This window comes from Canis lupus, chromosome 8, assembly GCF_011100685.1.
Source record: "Canis lupus familiaris isolate Mischka breed German Shepherd chromosome 8, alternate assembly UU_Cfam_GSD_1.0, whole genome shotgun sequence".
Taxonomy (NCBI): Eukaryota; Metazoa; Chordata; class Mammalia; order Carnivora; family Canidae; genus Canis; species Canis lupus.
The window spans coordinates 46378636-46401468 of NC_049229.1; the positions used below are offsets into that span (position 1 = coordinate 46378636).

The 22833-nt window shown below is 47.7% G+C and overlaps 1 protein-coding gene across 5 annotated transcripts in view; it reads right to left on the minus strand.

Moving 5' to 3' along the window:
* DPF3 (double PHD fingers 3) overlaps positions 1-22833 on the minus strand; it is a 259890-nt gene that overhangs the window by 60410 nt on the left and 176647 nt on the right. For 3 of the 5 annotated variants that reach the window (XM_038545160.1, XM_038545159.1, XM_038545161.1), the window contains one exon: positions 5266-5394. In XM_038545160.1, the coding sequence (XP_038401088.1) occupies positions 5266-5394 (129 nt within the window). Of the gene's footprint in view, positions 1-874; positions 2291-5265; positions 5395-22833 lie in introns of all 5 variants that reach the window. The other 2 variants (XR_005363505.1, XR_005363504.1) reach the window with 1 other exon arrangement.

The window sequence follows — 22833 nt, forward strand, 5'->3', positions numbered from 1 at the left end:
CACTTACACATTTCAAGCAGGAGAAAAGTAGAAGTTCTTTCTGTCTCAGGCTACCAGGGAAGCACAAAGAGTCCATTTGTGGGTCTCTTTGCTTAGTCTTTGCTTTTGTTCAATTGGTTTGTTATTTTAATGAGAGGTCTAATTCATGAAGATTTGCAAAGCCTGGATTGTCAAAGTAGATCTTCCCAGACACTTACAAGCAGTCTGTTGCCTGGGTGGCTACTTGGCTCTCCCAACCCAAGCCAAATGGCAGTGCCCACATCTCTGGACCTATGCTCTCATGGAGGCCGGAGACCCTGACCACACTTGGTGGAAGTTTAGAATCTTCAGATCAGTGCCGTTGAGTGTTTTCCTAATGAGACATCCTCTTTCATTTGGACTCACCCCCTTGGCTGGTAAATTGGTACAAGGAGCAAGGAATCCCACCCTAGACATGCAGACCCCTTGTGGCCGCGCTCTCTCATTCCGCCCAAGTATGACAGCCAGCTCCGACCTCAGACCCCTGGGTTCCACCCACCAGGTGCAGCCAAAGGAGGCAAGAGTTAGCCAAGCACTTCCCCAGCCATGTTCTCTTATGGTTGAAGCCAGAAGCCAGAAGCCCATCATTCTCCGCACAGGGCCCCTCCTGTGGTCCAAGCAAGCCTCGGTTGCCACACTAGGCCCAGGCCCACATGGATAGGCATGCACACACAGAAAGCAGAGGGCCGGGTGGAACACACTCCAGTAGCCACGCCCACACTAATAAGGTGGTGTGAACCCAGGAAAACCAAAGACAAGCCAGCGGGGAGGAAACGTAAAGAAAGAAAGAAAACACAAACAAAAAACAACTATGATGGTTTTGCCCTCACTGGAAGACAGGCCAGCCAAGACATACCTTTTGACTAGGACGGCACAGCTGTTCATTCTTGGGACTGCCAACAAGGTGGATGGTCTTCTCCATCGCCCCAGGGACCTTGAGCAAGTTTTGCTTTGGTTTATTTCAGGAGGTGCTATTGGAAACATAAAACAAAGTGCCTGGAGGGCACTATAAAAAAAATAGAAGAAGAAACACGGGAGACTTGATCATCCAACGGGAATTTATGTTTGTAAATAGGGGCCAGGGGAGAGGGGCATATACTGTGAGGTATCGTTCTTCCTTCCATGAGTGCGGCCTCAGGTTGCTTTGTCACTGCTGAGTCCATGACTTTCTGTTTATATTCCATTCCTGCATTTGCAAATTGCTCTTCGCCAGGAGGAAAGTGAGGAAAACCCCAGCAACAACACAACAGTGGCTTTGCTGGCGGAGGGGAGGAGCCCAGGAGGGGCTGGCAGTCAGGGCCCAGGCGCTGGAGGGAGGCCACACGCGGAGGCCCAGACTTCCCAGGAGCTGCTGACATTTTCTTGCAAGCAGGGAGGAAGATGGAAAGGTCAGGGAGCAGAAATGGGGAGGGGTCTGCCGTAGGGAGCCACGCACTCCGTGGGGTACAGAAAGTGCCATCTCCCAGCTGAGGCAATCCTCCCGACTAGGTGTCCTTGAGTCAATCCCTCCCCCAGCGGCTCTCTCCCAAGCAGGATAGCACTTCAATTGCTTTCATTTCCCTTCTCGCTCGCTCTCTCTCCAAAAAAAAAGTCCATTTCTAATAATAGCTAGAATACATAAATAATCATCTTTAATGTTATTCGCTCTTTGTTTCCAAACCCAATGTTCCTCCTCTCTTCGTTTTGCCAATAAATAGGAAAACTGAGGAAATCGACTCTGCTCGTGTCAAAAAGATCCCCCCCACCCCCGCCAAAGAGAGACAAGCCACCTAACTTCCCATTTCTACGGAAAATAGGAAAATAAACAGTACGTCACGATGCCATCTCTCTGAAGGACTGTAATCCTGCTCTTTCCTTTTGCTTTGTTTCAGTAGTTTGTGCTTCTGTTGTACACACTCAAAACTGGGGGGAAGGGGGGGAGAAGGATGTGTGTGGAAGGAGAGAGGAAAAAGCAAGGATGAAGGGAAAACCTAAAGTTGACTTTCATTTAAAAAAAAAAAAAAATCAGACCCAGAATAACGACCAAAGTCAGAGGGTGACGGCTAATCGCCCAGAGAGTCTGTTCCGTGGGTTTAGCAACTGCCCTTTTTATCTGCTGTGGGCGACCCCCGGCCACTGCGGCGTCCTCGGCAGGAGCGAGGCTCTTCCAAATCGTCCTCATCAAAGCCGTGGAAAGTTGACGTGTCACTTTCTGACGTGGAACCGAATAAGTCCTCCGTGGTGCGCGCTGCGGCCGCTGCCTCCTCCTTCCTGCCTTCTCCTCCCAAATGAGCTGACATGTATGATGAATATATCAGCACATGGGTTAAGCAACAGACAGCATTATTAATATTCTTATTACATTCTTACAACGTTACTCTTAATAGCAAGATCAAAAACCATTTCACACCAAAAGGGATTAGCTGGGTGCATCACCTGGCGACAGGGATTCAAGGGTAACAGGACAAATCCAATGTTTCCAGGGAAAAGGATTCCTTCCCCTCCCCCCCCATACACACCCGGAAAGGCATCATGTCTACCATAATACACATGTCCACAGCTCTGACAGCGACAGATGCAACCTTGGTCTTTCTTTCTCCTCTTCGCCTGCATACATACGCATGCACGCCCGCTCAACCCCGCCCCGGACAGTGAGCTTCCTGGCTGGTTTTTAAGCCTGGTCGGTATTTCTTTGGTGGTTTCGGTTGGTGTTCCTTTGAACAGTTTGTCCTTCACTTTGACAGTCAGCTTTACAAAGGTATTACTGTCAGATAACCCATTCGAGGTGGTTAAGCCTCTGTCCGCTTTATTTTTATTTTTACCCGTTTCTAATCCCATTCTTAGGGCACCCTTTCGATTCTGCCCTTACACCATGTAGTTCATTTGCGCTGAAAGCGAGAAGAAGTGGGAAAGTCTGATAAGTGGTAGGCAGTAAGCGAGTCTCTCGTTTTCCTTAACGACTGGAGGAAATTTTGGTGATCTGCACCCACATACATGTGCGGGCACATGCACACCTGTGTGCACACACATGCACGCGCACACACACATACACACACACACACACACACACACACACACACTCCAGCCCAGGTCTTGGTTACTCCAGAAAGTCCAGAGTTGTCAAATCTAACTCAGAGCGCTAGAAAGGCAGGACATCAGGGTTTCAAAAGCCTAATAAAATCCAGTATCCTGAAATCTAGAAAACTCAGGTTTAAACTTCTTCGCACTGTAAATGGGCCCCAGGACCGCCCTTCCCTCCATCCCCAATGAGGTCACAGTGTTTCACTTATGGTGTCAATTTCAGGAATCTCATTTTCTCCCCCAGAAACAGAGGTAGATGGGAAGGAAAAGACAGTTTTTCTGAGCTTCACACTCTTCCTTGGAAGGACTCCAAGGAGGCCCTAGAGAAGTATTCGCCCACCTGCCTTAACAAGCATGTCTCATGGGCTAACGCCACCTGTTTAGTCCCAAGGTAGTGACTATTTCAGGAGCCTCAGAGTCAGACCTTGACTACATCATCCACCAAAATTGGCAAATGCAACGAGAACACCTAGGCTGGTATCAAATGGCCCCTGAGTCACGGAGCCGACAGATCCTGGGGGGATAAAAAGCTGAATAGAGGCTGTGAGGAGAGAGGCTTTGGATAGACAATACCAGCTGCCCACTTCTGGTTCCCCGTGGATCAGATTCAAGTACCCCACCGATTGTAGGGAAGGAAAGGGGAAGATTAGAGCAGTCTGCAGGGACAATTCTGAAGCTGCCCTCTCTAATGCACCCCCAGCCCGGAGCAGCCCATCGCACTCAGCTTCGAATATCACTCCAACAGGTGACTGGGCTTCTGGCGATAGAGATTTTTTCTGATAATTTGCTTTTAAAAAAACACTGAATTGGATGTCACTTGTTTCGTTTTCTTTAATTATTTTTAAAACTATTCATGTTCTTTTAAGTATTCAAAACCCGGAGTGCACTGCCACACGAGCCCTCTCCTCTAAGCTGGCACCGGCAGAGGAAAGAGTTCAACGTGAGGTATCATGTTTGGAAAACAAACCAACATGGTCGGGCCATCCAGTCAGGTCCTTAAGAGGTCACTGCGGAGGGTATGTGCACTGGAGACCACAGTCCTCTTGCAATTACTGATTTGCTACTCAAGTCAATCCGGAACGCTAACCGACCCCGAAACCAAATATAAAAGGACTAAAGTTCAGGTTTGCAAGCAAAGTAAAGGAAGAACTGAGCTGTTACAGTAAACCCAGGTGCGGTCACCTCAGTCCTTCTCCTGGGCCTCGGAGCAGAAAAGACCCCAAGGGAGAAATGTGGGAAGGAGTGATGGCTTCTCACTACTACACCAACCACCCAGCTGAACTGCATCTCACCTGCTCGTCAGGGCTGGGTCAGACTAAAGATGAAGCTGAGATCTTTTCTCCTCCCTGCCTTGTGCTTTGGCTTCACTAGCACATAAAACTATGTGAAAGATAGGTCGCACCAACCAACCACAACCAGCCAAAGATAATGGTTTGGTTAGGATTGCAAAACAAAACATCTTGAACAAAACTTGAAGGCCTGAACTCAGTTCAAGAATGAGAGAACAAGACCAAAATCTGTTTTCATCATTTTAGTCCTTGGAGATGTCAAACACGAAAATTTCAAAACATGCCAAGTCAACTCCACACCAGCCCTGAGAACACTTGCCCTTTTGCTCCTTGACCTTTCCCGGTCTCTTTTGTCCATTTTATATGAGAAAATGGGATGAGCAGTCAATGAAGGTGGTCTTTACGCAGCTGCCCATGAACCCTGGGGTCTCAGACTCCCACAGTTTAAGATGTGGCTGCTTTTTCTATATTCATGTTTCCATTCTCTTCCAGTGTGCCCTGGGCTCATCCACAGAACAAATACATCTTTTTGTTATGTGCACATCATCCGATACAAGGAAGCATGTGGCCCATGTCTCCAGGTATTTCTTCAACACTACCTCGCTGTTGTCCATGACAACATACACAAAGAAATATCCACCTCATGGAGAGGCCTCAAAGAAATAAGCCAACATCCCAGGGCATAACTTTCCCCTCTTCCTACATCCCAGGGCATAACTTCCAGTTCTTAAGACTCAAAGAAGAAAAACATCAAAATGACCTGAAAACTCCTCTCCACTCAAAATCACCGCCATCTCTTCTCCACTCCACCCTTCAACCCCCACACAAGATGGCCGAGGGATGCAAGTGGAACAGCTCCTGGTCTATGGGCACAGATGCAAGAAGGGGCCACACTCACCAGAGCGTCCACAGTCTGCACAGGACACCAGCTCTTCAGGCCGCCCACTCTTCTTGTTCATGTTAGAGCCCCCCAGGCAGAAGTCACAGTAGTTGTTGGGAATAACAGTCCCATCCGGTCCTTTCTGGGCTATAGAAACATTGAAAACAAAAATCTGATTTCAGGCTGACACGAGTTTCTACTGGCCCCTTTTCTCCCACAGTTTAGCGGAATCTGCTCTCGGAAGAATATCAAGTCCGGGATACAAGGTTTTATTACAACCAAGTTGTTAAATTGGGCTGTTTTCTTTTTGATCTTCCTCAGCTCAATAGTCCTAATACCTTGCAAGCCATCCAGAGGTTAGTGTAATTTCTGCAATATTTGCAAAAGCCATCTCTGGATTTTTACAGAAACTCCCCTGCTCCTCTGATTCCATTCCCTGGATGCACAAAGCATCCAAAAGGCCTACTAGTCAAGTACTCTTCTCTCATCCCGGCACAACCAGACCTCAGGACTTAGGTCTCAAACACCAGGCGGCAACCATAAACGGTGGTGGGGTGAGAGGGAGAGAGAATGGACCATGCCCAGGCCTTGCCCTTGGGAAAGATGCTCTTGTTAGGGAGATATTCCTCTGGCCCTGAAAACGAAAACAAAGAAGCACTGATTTTAGGCATTTCCAGGAAGCTTCTTCTGAAGATGCTTCTGGGGACTCTGATGAATATCTTGGCAGGTACACAAGTGTCCACTCTCGTTCAACCTCACCTCCCTAGAGTCCAGACTTGCTGGGATGGAGAGAACTCAGGACTAGTTAATCAGCAGACCTCAAGGACCTAGAATCAGACCTGGACGCTTAGCTCAGCCTCATGCCAAAGAAAGGTTGAATGGTGAGTTAGTGAGTGTGCCTTGAGGCTTAAGACCTTCGTAAGCCACCCCTGCTGAAGGTCCTTATCCAAAGGCAAAGAAAAATCTCAGGACATGATCTTAAAAATGAAGCTTGTGAGAACGGCACATATTCTCAAGCACTGAAATCATTCTCACTTCCTAGGGGCTGGCTGAAAAGGCTTGGACAGGTTTCTGTGCATGGGGAGAAACGCTTCCATTCTCTTGTTTTTCGATCCCTATTGTGGAGATTTCTTTGTCACATGAACACTCCCTGTTTGCAACTAAGAAGAAAAGTCTGCCTGTTTATGGGATCAGCCTAAACCACAGGGGTATCTTCCTCCTCGCTATACCCAATGTCTGCAGCTATCTTTCATTATTTACTGGCTAACATTAATCAGGGTCCCGTAGGGTACAAATCTGTAAAAGGAAGCAGATATGTGAGCAGAAATACCATCCAGACAGTAAGTGATAAACGGATTCACCCACTTTAATATGATTCCCTCTGGCCTTTGCTTCCTCCATGCCTCTGCTTTGCCTCCAGGAATAGAAAAACTTACCTGGGGAAGGCAGAAGACAAAAGCTTGCAGAATTACATTATAGAGAGTTAATCCATTTATCAGTTGCTATTTGGATTGGTTAATCAGTTTCTAAGTCATTGATTTTCATCTTCTGGGAGGCAGACAATTCCCTGCAAAAAAGGTGTTGGCTGTTGGGGGCAAATGGAGGATCTGGCCACACCCTGTGGCCTCTTGAGTGTGGGGTTTGTCTTCATCACTCACTGTGTCTCAAAGACATCACAGGTCATAAAGAATGGTTTTGCAAATAATCTCTGAAATCAGTACGCCTACTAAAAGTGTACTCTAAAATTCTCATTCCCCCAAACCAGAAGAAAGTTCCTTTCTTCCTTCTCTCTTATTTGCCACCTTCAACATTTCTAGAACTCTCGTAAGAAAATCCAAGCATGTCTCTAAAGCAAATAAACTCAGGATTTTTTTCGTTCAGAGACTATTCTAGAAATCAGTCAAATGGTGAACAGGAAGAAGAGGGGTACGTGAAATTTTGGGGGCTGAGTGTAAGCTAGAACGAACTTTCACAATTGACAGGAACTAGAAAGAAAATAGGGAGATGACAGTCACAACACAGGTAGCTTCCCTGCATGAAAAGCAATCAAAGAAGTCCACGTATATCATCCCACTAAAGGTCTCAGGAGCCCCAGTCCCGCCACCTGTCTCTCCTGTTCTTTTAGGGACTCCCTATTATGTCAGATTTTCTCTCCTTTCACAAAATCTTTAAGCAACCAAAGGATCTGGTTTTCGCGAACACAGTGTATGCCTTGTGACTTACAAGGATGAAGTAGAATAGAGTATAGGAACTCTTGGGTAATTCTTTACACCAACAGATCATTGGTAGAATGCCCTCAGTGAATCAGGGACTCTAATACTGCAAGAAATTAAAAATTCAGAAATGGTCTAGTAGGGCAAAGCAGATAGTGATAGGAAATTGGTCCTGTGTAAAAAGACCAAAGGAACAGAATGTAATTCATCTAATGAAAAGAAGTTTCTGAGAAGACTGAATCAGAGCAGGATCCCCACATACATTTGTGTTGGCTGCTGGCCACACAAAGTATCTGGCCAAGGAGGTAAAGAAGGTACTAAATAACACACCAGTTGCAGGCCCCACTGTGTGGAGTTGTGACATGTCAGGACTGGTACCATATTAGTCTAGCAATGACCCAGTATAGAAAGTGACAGTGAACACTTGTGTTTTATTTTTGGCAAAATCCTACTCTCTTCTCATAATAGTGAGTTCAGAGCTTCTTTTCATCTTGGTAAAATAGTGTGGGAGAGACTAATCAGAAGCTCCTGCATCTGGTTCTCTTATACTTTTTGGTAATCACGATTGGTTTCATGGTGAGAGTTTCCCCATAGAGTTCTCCCAATTCCCCAGCTAAAAGGGCCAGTCAGAACTTGGGGAGGGCACTCTGTTGACTCAATTTTATGACCCTTCTCTTGTTTATACATGTGTACACCTGCCTCAACTCCTTGTACTAAATGATCTACTCCTTCAGGTCAGGCACCATGTCTAACTCATCACTGGAATACCTACATGCCCAGCACACAGGAAATGGTTCACCACAATGTGTAGGATGAATGGCTTAGAAAAGGATGGCAGAGATGTGAGTAGACAGCCCAGTGACACCCCTGGGACATCCTCCTAGTGGGGACAGAGCACTGTGTTTGCTTTCCCTGTGGTAGAGTTATCTGTCGCTCTGAATATCATCCACTACATGGTTTAATTCCCAAGTCCTCAGAGGGAGACATGCCAGTCCGTGTCTAAATGGATTGGTCAGTCATCTGGCCTGGTGTCAGGTCTAGCTCCCAGAGTAAACATGAGTGGGTGGCTGAGGGTCCTGGGTTGCTGGAAGAATTACAGCATACCCCTTGCACGGTAGGAGAAACATCATTTGTACACAAACATATAAGAAAGCGTAAGATTCATATAATGCAGCGTAGGACTCATTGTCTCTGGGAGGGGATGCCAGGTTGCTCCTACCCACTCAGCCTTCCTCTTGTTCAACGGTTTCTTGAAAAGAAAAAGCAGCAGACATTTATTACACTATAAAACTGTGACAGATCTTCCGCTGGATGCTTTACATATGTTGTTTCATTGATTCTCACAAAAAAACGTTGTAAAGTGGGGATTATTTGAAGACGAGGTAACTAAAACCCAAAGAGATTATGGGGCTGGCTTCACCCCTGGGTTGTCTATGTCCCCAGAGACTCTCTGCCTCCTGGAAAATCCAGAGACAAACACTTCCTGGCCATACCTTGCATACAAAATATTTCATAAATCCCCTTAGAGTCAACTTGATTCACCCAATACGTCATTTAGGAAGCCCAAAGGGATAAAAATGATTGAGATTGGCCTGATAAAAGCAGAAATTCCCTTTGAACTTAAATTTAATGTCCCTACCACAGTAATCTATACTGGGTGATCCTGTTTATTGCCACATACTCTGTGAAAACACTTCTCCAGAGAATTCAGAGGCTCTGGAAGGAATTTTTTTAAGTAAAGCTTACACCACAGCTATACTGGCCTATGGCCTGACCCAGCCATGAGCAATTTCCTGGTACCGTGTATGAGATCATTATAAAAAGGATTTTACTATAAATAGGAAGCTCACACAGACCTTGCAAGAGGGATTTAAATAGAGATTCTGCTTCTGCTTATGGGAAATTGAGTCCCACTTTATAGAATAAGACAATAAGAGGGCAAAGATCTGAGTGGTATCTCGATGGCAGCGTCCGTAATGATGGATTTGGTTTTCTGTTGATTAATGTTCATGGACTAAGATCATATAAGAGATACAAGGAAGCTGCCGAGAAAATAAAGTGAGCCTTAAGAGTTTAGGAATTTACCTGGGGGAGATAGCTCTAAAACGCACAAAGTGGGGGGACAGAATGGAAATCGAGAACAAAGTTCATGAAGAAACACACACAGATCTAAATAAATAAAGAGAAGATGGGAGGGAGCATTCAAATCCAACCAGGAGAAAGGAAAAGCCAAGCCCCAAATAGTCCCACCACCACACTCAGAATGAGCGGTCATTCTGGAAAGGTATTAGCGTACACTTCAATCAGGCCACGTGTCTATGGCAAACAAGGCCCCAAATCTTCGGTAAAACTACCACCCACACAGGGCTGATCTCTGCTGCGATATGTTTGCCACTCATGAAAGGAAGGAGTGGCGGGGACAGTCTGGCCACCAGCAACAGCCCCTCATCCGGTTCTGCCAAGACCAAAGCTGTGTCCCAAGTGTCCTAGGGAAATAGGAAGCATGCCAGAAGTTTAGCCTCCCCCACGGCACATCCACAAAAGCATGACTTCACATCCTGAGCAGACGCTCAGACCGCCTGCCAGGGCCTGGTGTGCGCAGGCACGCGGCCCTGCTCTGTGCCTGCCGCCCAGCCGCGCAGCCCAGCAGCTCTTTCCTCCAGGGCCCGCGAGTTGGGGTGTGTGGCCCTTGGGGAACTGGGATGTGGGGTGGGGGGCACGGTGAGAAAAGCCCTCCAGGAGGAGCTGAGCCTCTCCTCACCCCTCTCACTGCTCCCCCACCACCCTCCACTGGCTGACAGTTCCCATCCGTCCACAGGGCTGACCTGTTTCCATGGCAACCGGAATCCTGGGCTCCGGCAGCCTCTGGTCTTGCCACCTGTTATTACTTCATCTCTCAAGTGTAAAGCATCCTAGCCGGTGCCACTTGGCTGTGCAGAGCGCATCTTCGAAGGACGGAGGGAAGAAAAGGGGAGAGGAAAGAGGGAATGCAGAAAGGCAGCCCCAGGCTGGCCACGCAGGACATGCGGGAGACCGGCTGGGCGAGAGGAGGGAGGGTGGAAGCCAACGTGCCTTCCCTGCGGAATCAGGGGAATCAGCGAGCAGGCCTCAGCTGGAGGCCACCACCACATCCTGCTAGCCTGGACCCAGCCTTCCATGAGGGCCTCGGGAGGGGCGGGCAGTGGTGGGCACTGGGGCAGCTGCACCGAGATCAGGCCCAGGCGGAGCAGAGCAAGGAGAGGGTTAAGGTAGCAAGATAAAGACTGTGGGGAAGGCCGGACCAGAGGGCAAACAGAGCCTCAAAGCCTGGATAAATGGCCTTAATTCTCATGCTCTTGCTCACCCTACTCCTTACGTGTTTACTCATATAAATTATTCCCAAGGCCTGACACCTTTTTTCACTGCTTCCCTAGAACTGATGAAAAAATAAATCCTACGGATCCAAGGAATAAAAATGTTGGGATTCCATTCAGGCCTGTTCTTTTTGGCCACTAACAGCAACTCAAGCCCCACCCCAGCGCTCCAGAAGGAAGACAAATGATGCTTACCTCCCTGAATGTGGAAAGGCAAGGGGACTGGGGAGCCCAGCAGGGAAGTAGACACCAGCGACCCCCTCCCCAACACACACACACACTTGCCCATGAGGCTGCCAGAGTCCTCAACAGGCAGAGAACTCGCTCTCCCTCATGGGCCATCGTGTCACCCAGCACTGGGGACAAAGTGAATGTGCGATAAGGAGGAAGGAGGCAGGGCTGCTAATGCAGAGTGATTCCAGGCACTGAGAACCGTCTGCCGGGAGAAAGGAAGGCCAAGGGCTGATTTAATAAGTCTTCAAGTTTATGGATGGACCGAAATTGGCCACAGTCCGTGTTGTTCGGGACAACGTGAGAAAGAAAAGAGCTGAAAGGGCAGAGCATGCTGCAGGAAAGCTGGGAGCGAAGCGGGTCCAACAAAGGCACCGGAGGAGGAGCGTGCTGCTCTGAGGATTTCCCCGGGCCCCCGGGGTGGAGCGCATGCCTAGCTAGAGGCTGGAGAATAGGCTAGGTGACATCATAAGGTCCCTTCTGGCCTATGATTCAATGATTATAATAGGGTGAAGGAAGGATCAGAAAAGTGAGGTCTTCCAAACCCAGAGGAACTCAGCCCCCTGTGCTGTGTGCGTGGCCGTGTCTCTGTCCCTGTTGGCCCCGAGCCCCCTGAGGGCCGGAGCAGCGTCCTTACTGGTGGGATCCCCAGCACCCAGCCCGGTGACCGACCCAGCGCTGGCAGTAAATACTTAACAAGAGGACGGACCATCCTCCCAAGGGCTTTTGGAAGAAAGAAAAAACTCAGGCAAAGGGAAGTCAAAGACTAGGAGTTGAATGGATGTCAATGTCCCCCGGGTACCGAGACACCATTCTAAGGCACGGCCAGCACCAGTCCTGTTCATCACGGGGACAGAAAGAGGGAGCAACAGAAGTAAGTGGGGACCCATCGGAGTCCCTTTCTCCCTGTGGTTGGAGAAAGCCCATGGGTCAGCCGCTCTCTGGGATCCCCTCCCTGAGGCATTTCTTGGAAAACCAGGATGGGAGGAGTTAAGAACTCCCAGGCTCAGCTGGCCCCAGAGCCCCCTGAACCCCATATTTGAGGGCCTCTCCCCAGGGGCCTCGCAACAGCTGGAGAGAAGACAGGCTGCCTTACTCTGTGTTTGAGCAGCTGTTTTAAATGTGGTGTCAGCCACTCCACCCATCCTTGCATCTACCTTCTTTTCCTCCATCTTTATGGAGTACAAAATTCACACCATTGGACACACACCCTAAGAATATTTGCTCCTAAACAATGTGCCGTAAAAACAGAAACCATGTCCGCTTGCATTGATGTCAGGATGTATTTGGTAAGAGCAGCGATTTGCCAGGCGTTCCGATACCACATCCCCGATTCTGGGGCTGGGTGGTCACATGACTCCTCCGTAATGTCCTTTGTGCTCCAGCCTTAGGCTGGCAACTTCGAGTCTGTCACTGATGCTTCGGAAAAGCGAGGGAAAGACCAAGCAAAGCTGATTACTCTTGGCAGTGCTGATTAGGGAAAGCACAAGAAGATATTTCAATTTTCCAGTGGAAGGTCATGTGGGTCAGTTCATGGCCTGGCATGGCAACTTGTTATTGCCACCAAATGAGTCAGTTGAAGGGAAAAACGTTTAATCTGAGAGTAACTATGTCAACAGGGCTCTGAATGAAGTGGTGTCATTCCCCTTTGAGAATCGCAGGACATCTCTGTGCTTTAGAGCAGGATAAGCCTCGTCCGTTTAAGTTGTCAGGATATTATTATTGGGATATTAGAATTCAGCAAGTCCCCTTTGTCTCTTGCTCAGCCTTGCCTCTCTCCACCCCTCCTCGCCACCACCTCCAGCGGACTCAGCTATGTCAACCCAGCAGCCCACGTGGACCAGCATTTTTCAGGTCTCCCAGACTGAAAAGCAGTACTCAAGAAAAGGCAAAGGATGTGCCTCTAGTATCTGACCTAAGGATGAGGACCGTCAAGAGATCACAGAGCGGAAGAGTCAGCCCAGCCCAGGGATGAGAGCCCAGACAGGGGACATACCCAGAAAGCAAGCCAGGAAGCAGGTGCTGGGAGCCACAGACATGTTTGCCATGGTAGGACCGAGCCTTAGAAAAGAGTGAAAACCAAGTCTATCCCCTGGATTTAACAGTGCAACCTGGTTCCTAGCCAGTTATCCAATTTGGTGAATCCAAAAGAAAAAAAGAAAAAAAATTAACATCGGTCTCCAAAAGGTGGATTTCTCTAAGGCAGTGGTTCACCTGGGAACTTGTTAAAAATGCAAATTCTAGGCCCCTCACACCAGACGTACTGAATCCAAAATCCTGCGGTAGGATCCAGCAGTCTCTGTTTTGAGAAACAGGTGATTCTAACGCGCTCAAGCTTGAGAATCACTGCTCTCATGCCACATGTGCATCACACACATTTTCCGTTAATGAATGGACTTACTTCATCTTCACATAACCCTATGAGATAGATGCGCAGATGTTCTGATTTTACGTAGGTGATACTCGTGACACAAGGCAGCTAGATAGTTTGTCTAACGTCGTATGTTAGTAAGCAGCTACATGGGCTCTAAACCTAGGCAGTGTAGCCCAGGCCTACCTGCTTCTGACCCACCGTGGGCACAGAAACCACATACCTGAGGGAAGTCAAGTCAGAATAGAGAGCAGGCCCTGGAGTTCAGGGCTTCTCAAATTCAAGTGCTGCACAAAGAAACCATTTAGGCATCTCACTAAAATTCAGAGTAGGATTCGTAGGTCTGGCTTAGAGCTGAAGATTCCACATTTCTTACAAGCTCCCCCACTGGGTAGCCAACCGTCTAGGTTTGCCTGGCGCTGAGGGGTTCCCAGGGCACAGGACTTTCAGTCTACAACTGGCAATGTCCTGGGCAAACCTGGATGAGTGGGTCACTGGAGTCCCAGCTGATGTTGAAACTGCTGATCACACTTTGAGGAGAAAAATGCAGGCCCTCAAGGTGAGAAGTTTGGATCATATTCAAGTGTGATATAAGTTTTGAGAGTGGAATATGGTATAATCTTTTATACTTTAAAAATACCTGGGGGGTCTGGGGGGCTCAGTTGGGTAAGCATCCAACTCTTGATCTCCACAGTTCTTGATCTCACGGTTGTGAGTTCAAGCCCTGCATTGGGCTCTGCACTGGGTGTGGAGCCTACTTTAAAAAAAAATTGTTTTTAATAAAAATAAATAAAAAGACCCCTTTGGCTACTCCACAGAGTAAAAACAGGCTGACAGACCAAATAATGAAGTTGCAGTGACCCAAGCAGATGCTGGTGGAGGCCAGGAGATGAAGAAAGGAAAACAGATTTGGAATACATTTTGGAGGAGAAGCTGATAACAGGTGGTGAAGGAAAATAAAGGCAAGGATGAATCCTAGGATTTTCACTTTAGGCACAGCATTATTGCTTTTCAAGAACAAGGTCAGAAAGAGATATATATAAGAGCTAGGATAGGAAAGACAGCGAGACACAAATGAGAGAAAGATATAGGAAAATTATTGAACTAAGTGATGTGTGACTTTTTTTCTAGAGTAAGACTCATTGACGAATTAAAATCTCAGGCCATATTTGTAATGGGGGTGTTCACATAACACCACAAAAAGCTAAAGTTCGCTTTGAAGATTAGATGTGCCTCCTATGGACTGGATTGTGTCTCCCCAAAAACACATTTGAAACCCTATCCCTCAATGTGATGGTATTTGGAGGTGGTTAGGTTTAGATGAGGTCATGAGGATGGCGGGATTAGGGTCCTTATAAGAAGAGACACTAGGGATGCCTGGGTGGCTCAGTCGTTAAGTGTCTGCCTTTGGCTCAGGCCATGATGCTGGGGTCCTGGGATCAAGTCCCACATCAGGCTCCCCATAGGGAGTCTGCTTCTCCCTCTCTCTAGGTCTCTGCCTCTCTCTCTGTGTCTCTCATGAATAAATAATTAAAATCTTTAAAAGAAGAAGAAGAGACACTAGAGAGTTTGCTTCTCTCTACCATGATATATCAAGGAAAAGCCCTGCGAGGACACAGAAAGAAGATGGCCACCTCCACCCCAAGAGGAGAATCCCCACCAAACACCTACACATCAGCACTTTTATATTGGACTTCCAGTCTCCAAGACTGTGAGAAATAAATCCCTATGGTTTAAGCCACCTGGTCTATGGTATTTTATTAGGCAGTCCCAGATAAGTGCCCATGAATACGTTCATTTCTTTCAAAAAGCCTCTGTGTGCTATGATGCACTTCACAATTGGACTACAAGTAAAAGATCCCATCTTTGAGATTAGAATCCATCACTTGAGGTTCCAATGTCCTGACTTAATTGAATGGTGTCCAATTTAAGCACATTCACATGTCAGCTTCCCAATCTTGGTAACCATGTGACTTGGGTTAGTGATGCAAACTTTCTGAACCTCAGTCTCCTCCCTTGCAAAATGAGAGTCACAGCACACGCCGTGTGGGCTATAAACCTTACATGAGACGATGCATGTGAAGTACCTGGCACCTAGTAGGCTTTCTGGCATTTCTTCCCCCTCTTTCTCCTCCTTTATAAAATAATTTTATTTCTGATAAAGGCAGGGAGAAAAAATCAGAGGCCTAAAGAAGTTTCCCAAGAAGGGACACATGACAGGAGAATTCACATTCACGTTCCATGTCCACGAGCACATAAGTTGGAGTCTATGTACCTTGGTGTCTTCCAGGGGACACAGCACCTACCTTACTCACAGGACTGCTACAAGGAATGAAAGTGAAAAATGTGGCATGCCTAGCGCAGTGTCTGACACATTCAAGGAATGTCAGTAGGTATTACTATCATTGTCATTACTCAGGATATGCAATACTTCAATCCAGAACATTCTAGATAATTAGGCCCAAAATGTGAGAGAAATAAAGGGGGCTCCCAGAAAGGCGAGTGGTGGGTGGATGCCCCGTCCTGGGGAAATAGGACGGCAAATACAGCGAAGCTATACTGCTTCGACTCTACTCCACAGCTTCCTCCTGCTGGGTTTCCTGCACCCATCTTATTTCCCCAATTAAACCCAAAACTGTCCTAGGGCTAAGACCACATGTTAGACTTTTTTAGAGGCCCAATTATACTTAGTCCCACAAGTGAGCACATGCACAATAAATGCTCAATAAATACTCATGTTTAGATTGTACAGAAGGATTGCTGTCCTACATCTAAGGTTTAGCAAAGGATGTGCCAGGGCCAGGCTGGGCTCTGATAGCTATGCCTGATGCCAATGAGACCCCCACAGGCAGTTAGCTTCCTGGTATCACACAGCCACAGACGGGCCCTGACTCAGATTAACCATCTGTGGTCATAGACATGCTCTGTTGGTCCGAATGGCACAGAGATGGGATATCCACATTCGCAATGTGCAGGCATGGTGCCAAACACCCACATCATCTCGCTGAAGACTCACAACAACCCCATGAGGTCAATACAGTTATTCTCTCCATCTTACAGATGAGGCAACAAAGGAGCAAAGAAGTGTGAGTAACTGACCCACATTCACACAGACACAAGATGGCTGAGTGGCAGGGTCATGACTCACACTCTAGCCTGGCCAATTCCATTGCCATTCTCCCAGCTGAAAGGTCTGAAAAATTAACTCCAAGTATATCCTCAAGGCCAGGGCAACCCCTCACGTTTCTCTTCCCTTGCTTTGCAAACTGTTTAGTTAAATAATAATTCACCTGAAGAACACCTGTTGTGAGCTTCCAAATCTGCTCTTCAGGAGGTGAGTAGCAGCTCACTTTTCTGGACAGAGCACTGTATCTGAATTTTCCTCTCTCCCCCCCTGGAACAAAGCCTGAATTTCCTGCGTCAAGGTTGGTAAGTGGTGGATTGTGTGCGCTTTATGGTTTTTCAGACACCTTCAGAGTGATCCGAAATCCTTAAGCTTGTGTCAAAGGCAATTTTCACTCTTTCTCTTAAAGCTCTCCTCATTGCCCCCGGGCCATATGCTAGAGGACAAGAATGTCAGGAGAGGAACGTCTGTTAGATCTTTCCCATCAGTGTAGCAATGACATCATATGCTTCTTTTAGGTAATTTGCACATTATCAGACTAATTTTCAGATTATCTAATCAGCCGACATTACCCTTAATCAACTCAGCTCTCCTCTTCCAGTTCTGCAGAGTACAACATGCCCTCCAAAGGCACACTAGGGTGGGGTCTTTTCTTCTCTCGGCAGATACTGAAAGCCCAGCTATGTGCCAGGCACACTGTCACTATGCAGAAGACTGACACCTCCCAGGACCTAGGACAACCCAACTTCCATTCCATATACCTGAGAAACAGACTTGAAATAAATTTTATAGATCCATATTTTAAAAAAGCACTTCCCTCTTAGGAGCTTTAAGTGTGTTACAGAGAACATTTTATACTCATTTATGCTATTAGGTAAAAGAGATATACCATATAACAATTAATATTTTGTCAAATAAATTTCTCTATAAATCATCTGTCCTTGCCTTCTAGTAATAGCTACTGTGGCTCTCCTCTTCATACAGGATGCCAGCTACATGACCTGGCATAGAAGGTGCTTCCAACAGTGGCTCCCACTCACTTTCCCAACATTCTTCCGGTGCTACTGTCAGACCCAACCACTATCACTTGTCTGGGGCATTGTGCTATTTCTACCTCCTCACTTTTGCCTCTACCTGGGAAGCCCTCTCCCTCCTGGGAAATTCCTCTTCATTCTTCCAGAGCTAACTTGAATGTCACCTCCTCAGTGAGGCCTTTGGAAATCCCCTAATGCAATGGTTCTCAAGCCTTTGCATGTACCAGAAAGCCCTATAAAATACAGATTGCCATCCCCGCCCTCAGAGTCTCTGTTTCAGGTCTGGTGAAGTCAAAAATCTACATTTCCAGCAAGTTCTCAGGTGATTCTTTTGCTACACCAGGAGCACTACTACCCTAAGGGGTAGAAAGTGTACTGCGCCCTTGAGCTCTTTGTCCTTCCTAGTCTAGACATACTCCATTACACACTCTCTTTCAAGCCTGTGAGCTCCTCAGGGACAGGGATTGAGGCAACATTTGGCACAAGATACTAAACCAATGGATGGATGGATAGATGGATGGATGGACAGATGAATGTATTAGACTGAATCTATTTACACAGCTTTTCCATTCATGTCCAGGATCTCATAAAAGTACCTTGAAAATATCATCTTTGGTAGATTCCCACTGTGCATAGAAGATAAAAGGAAATTCAAGAAGAGTTTTGACATTATGGGCATGGGTCAAAGGGTTTCAAATGTTAATCCAATTCTCTCTGCTATCCTGGCCCCACTGGGATGGTTTACCAAGGTGGCATTTCAGGAGTCACGAGAGAATGCTTCTGAGTGGAGTGCCTGGGGGGCTCAGTCAGTTAAGTATCTGACTCTTGATTTTGGCTCAGTTCATGATCTCAGGGTCATGGGATTGAACCCCATGTTGGGCTTCATGCTTAGTGGGGAGTCTCCTTAAGATTCCCCCTCCTTCTCCCTCACCCTCCACCCCTCTTCCGGCTCTGTCTCAATATATTCTCTGTCTATCTAAAATAAATGAATAGGGGTCTCTCTAAATAAATAAATAAGCATCTGCCTTTGGCTCAGGTCATGACCTTGGGGTCCTGGGATCAAGCCCCATATCAGGCTCCCTGCTCAGCGGGAGTCTGCTTCTCCTTCTCCCTCTGTCCCTCCCCCAGCTGGTGCTTATGCTCTCTCTCTCTCTCTCAAATAAATAAAATATTTTAAAATGAAATAAATATTTACCAAAAAGAGAAAGAGAGAGAGAGAATGCTTCTGAGTGGCACCACGCAGAGGCTTCACCCGCCCCAGTCCTCCTTCCTTTTATTCATATACATGTGGTCTATGTGTGTGTGCACCTGCATGTACACGCGCACACATGCACACACACACGTACATATACGTGATGATTTCATTTGTAGAAAGCAGACAGAGGTAGTCAGAAAAATGCAAGAAGGAGGAAAAATCCAGCCTCATACAGAGAGGGGAAGGGTGGCGGCTTAGGTGGGGAAGACCCCATCAGGAAAGTACCATCTCCCAAGGTGAGTGGTCAAGCTCCAAGCATCCCAGGGCTGCCTACCGTTGAGGCGTTGAGGCGGAGAGGCAAGGGCATGAAGGAAAGGGGACAAATCTGCAGAAGAGACAAGAAGTGTATACTCAGGAGAAAATGAGCGGCTAGGAAAGGAACAAAGGCGAGAAAACATGGGCTGCAGGGGCAGTCGATTGCTGAGCTGGCGGCCAGGGCTGGGGGCGAGGGGAGGTCAGTGCTGGCTCCAGCACTCCGCTGTGCCCCATAGCAGCGGCAGGCACCGGTGTGAGCAGCCGCTTGGCTGGAGACGCAGGCAGGGGGTGTGGCAAGGGACAGCAGGCGGACCAAAGTCAAAAGGTCTCTACTGCTGCAGGTGGTGCAGGCAAGCGCAGATGCCCACGCCACAGAAAACTCCTGAGTCTGTAGAGCTGTTTTTCCCACCGGCCTGCATGGGCTCACAAGCAGCTGGGCCACCCTGCAGCTCTGCTAAAGAGGGAGAAGTCAGCATTCCCACTTCGCTGGCGTCCAGAACTTTTCCTAGAGGGACTGCAGATTAGCCTCTTGGATTCAGCTCTCCTGCCTCCCTCCTCCCCCTGTCCCCCCTACCCCCCCCAACCCTGCCCTTATGCCCAAAAGCCTTGCCAAGGAAGGATCACAAAGCTGGGACCTTAGATGCTGCAGAGCTGTCGCATTCAATTCACCACACAGCCCCAGTGGCATTTAGGGGCAGGATGGATGGGAGCCCACCCCCACCCCAAACAGTGGGAGCAGCTAATGACTGGGTATTAATGATGCTGGCAATTAGCGCTCACGAGAAAATGGTTGGGGGGCTGTTCACCAGGGGAATGTGGGAGGGAACAGAGCAGACATTCGGAGCAGCAAACAGATTGGTGGCATGCGTGGTGCAGAGAACCTGGGAAGAGCTGCTGTCTCTTAGATTTGTTCAGAGAAACTGGGGAAGAGGGAAGGGATGGCTTCTGTGGATCGGGGGGCCTTCCTGCCACACTCTCCTTGCTAGCAAAATTGGAGTTAATCCCAGAGTTCTCAGAGGCATTGTGAGCAGATGTTATTAAAAGGTGTTTGTGAAAGTTCTGGAACTTTCCTCATGTAAGGAGGCCCCAGATGAACCCAGGGACATCTATTCTTTTCTATGCAGCTTAAAACCCTTGGGTCATCCGATGAGCTTTTTTGAAGAACTCAGTTTGTCATGGGTCATCTGATGAGCTTTTTTGAAGAACTCAGTTTATCATCAGTAGGTGAGAGGGGAAGGGTAGAGAACATGCAGCCAGGCCGAGGACACATCTCCATCGAGGAGGAGGAGAGACACCACTTCCAGGTTAAGCAGGGCCATCTGGCTTCAAGGTGAAGATATCAGGAGACAGAAAACACTGGCTCCCGAGAGCACATGAGGAGATCCTGGTGGACAGAAAGAAATACACCAGTGCCCACCCTGGATGTCAACAGCCAGCAGGTGTGGGCACAGGGGAGCCAGTGGGGATGCCTAAGGAAGAGATTTCCTTGATCCTCTTCGGGACTGCAGTGTACCTAGGGACCAGGAGGAACTTACCTCTGTTGTTGCCATCACTGGGCACACACACAAAAGAGACGCAGACAAAAGAGAAGCATTCCAAACCCTATTGCATGAGTAAAGCACCGCAAGGCGGGGACCCAGTGGCTTGACATTTGAGAAGAGATGTAAAGAAGATAAGCCAGCACTGGGGGGAGTGGGATAATAATACCAAGTTAACAAATACTTCAGAGAGAGCAACCGGGGCTAATAAATACTTTCCAGATAGCAACCCCAATCAAAAGAGATCTTTCTCGGCCTCCTTGCCGGGAGAGACAATAGGTATGCCTAGGCCACTCAGATCAGAGAAAGGATAAGAGAAGAAACAGGGAGGTGTAAATGCTGGCTGCCCCCCCCCCCCCCCCACACACACACACACACATTTTCCTTTCTGAAAGACTGAACCAAGGGAGCCTCTCCCCAAGGAGGAGAGAGAGAGAGTTCAGCATGACTCAGAAAGAAGCTGGCAAGGGGAGGTGGGCAACTCTGTCAGACACTCCTGCCCTGCTTCTCAGGTTCTGTCTGGATGACAATAGCAGGTAAGAAAATGAGGGTCTGTCACACAAAAGGTTTGAACCCCTCAAGTGAGTAAGAACTAAAGAAGGTGTAGGGGCTGAATTGGGTTCCCTCCCAAAATGTGTATGTTGAAACCTCAGCCCCCAGTGCCTCAGAATGTGACTCTTGGGGGACAGGGCCTTTCAAGAGGTGATTAAGGTATAGCGGGCCCTAATTCAATCTGACTGGTAGCCTTATAAGAGGAAATTTGGACACATAGAGAGAACAGGGGTAAGTGAACACAGAGAGACCACCAGGTAAAGAGGCAGTGAGAGAACGGAAGACTGTAAGTCAAGGACAGAAGTCTCTAAGAGAACCCCGATGACACATTGGTCTGGGATTTGCAGCCTCCAGAGGAGCAGGAAAATTAATTTCTGTCCTTTAAGCCCCCCAGTCTGTGGTATTTTGTTATGGCAGCCTGAGCACAGCACACTAATACAGAAGGCAATGTTACATGAAGAAAGGAGCGTGGGGTTAGGCAAAACCAACGCTAATCCCAAGAAAGGTCTTGGCCAAAGTATGTTAATGATTTCAAACATTTGAGGAATGGCTGATGGACATCTGTTGACTAAGTTGATTGACCAAAGTGCACAGGAGTCACCCTCAGATCCTAGAGTCTGGATATTTTTAAAGGTCTGATTCCTTTAACTACATTGCATTGCTCACTCTATGAACATCTACCCCCAAATCCTGTGAACAAAATAAAAAATAAATGGTATCTGCAATTAGTCTTTGCCTGATTTAGAGGAAGCCACATCATGAAGCAAGCTCTAAACTCCAACATGCCACCCCATTTTGAGTTTTTGACAAGTGCACCCAGATCATGCTTGCTAAGTGAAAAGCATGGAGGCTCAAGGGCAGTGTTTTTTGTTTGTTTGTTTAATTTTTATTTATTTATGATAGTCAGAGAGAGAGAGAGAGAGAGAGAGAGGCAGAGACATAGGCAGAGGGAGAAGCAGGCTCCATGCACTGGGAGCCCGACGTGGGATTCGATCCCGGGTCTCCAGGATCGCGCCCTGGGCCAAAGGCAGGCGCTAAACCGCTGTGCCACCCAGGGATCCCCAAGGGCAGTGTTTTGAAGGCAGGAGAGCCTTACACCAAAATTATGACCCCTACTACAGCCAAGGCAATAGATCAAGAATATTCTACATCTCTTGGTGGCCAAGGCAACATTTGAAATGTCCATCTAAACCGACATGTGGGGGATCCCTGGGTGGCGCAGCGGTTTGGCGCCTGCCTTTGGCCCAGGGCGCGATCCCGGAGACCCGGGATCGAATCCCACATCGGGCTCCCGGTGCATGGAGCCTGCTTCTCCCTCTGCCTGTGTCTCTGCCTCTCTCTCTCTCACTGTGTGCCTATCATAAATAAATTAAAAATAAAATAAAGATGTTATTCTATAAAAAAAAAATAAAAATAAAAAAAATAAAAAAATAAACCGACATGTGCAAGGGCTATGCCCAAGTCAGGTTAGTACCTGTAAATGGAACTTCTGGAACTGAGGGAAGAAGAATAGGTCTGGCCTTTGACAATGGACAGTTAAGGATGTTTCCATCTTAACGCTCACCTCCCTTCTCTGGGAACAGAACTGGATATGCCTCCTGGCCCAGCTCAGTCTAAGCCCGGGGCTCAGATGACCCACAGGACAGCTGGGGCTAGGTTA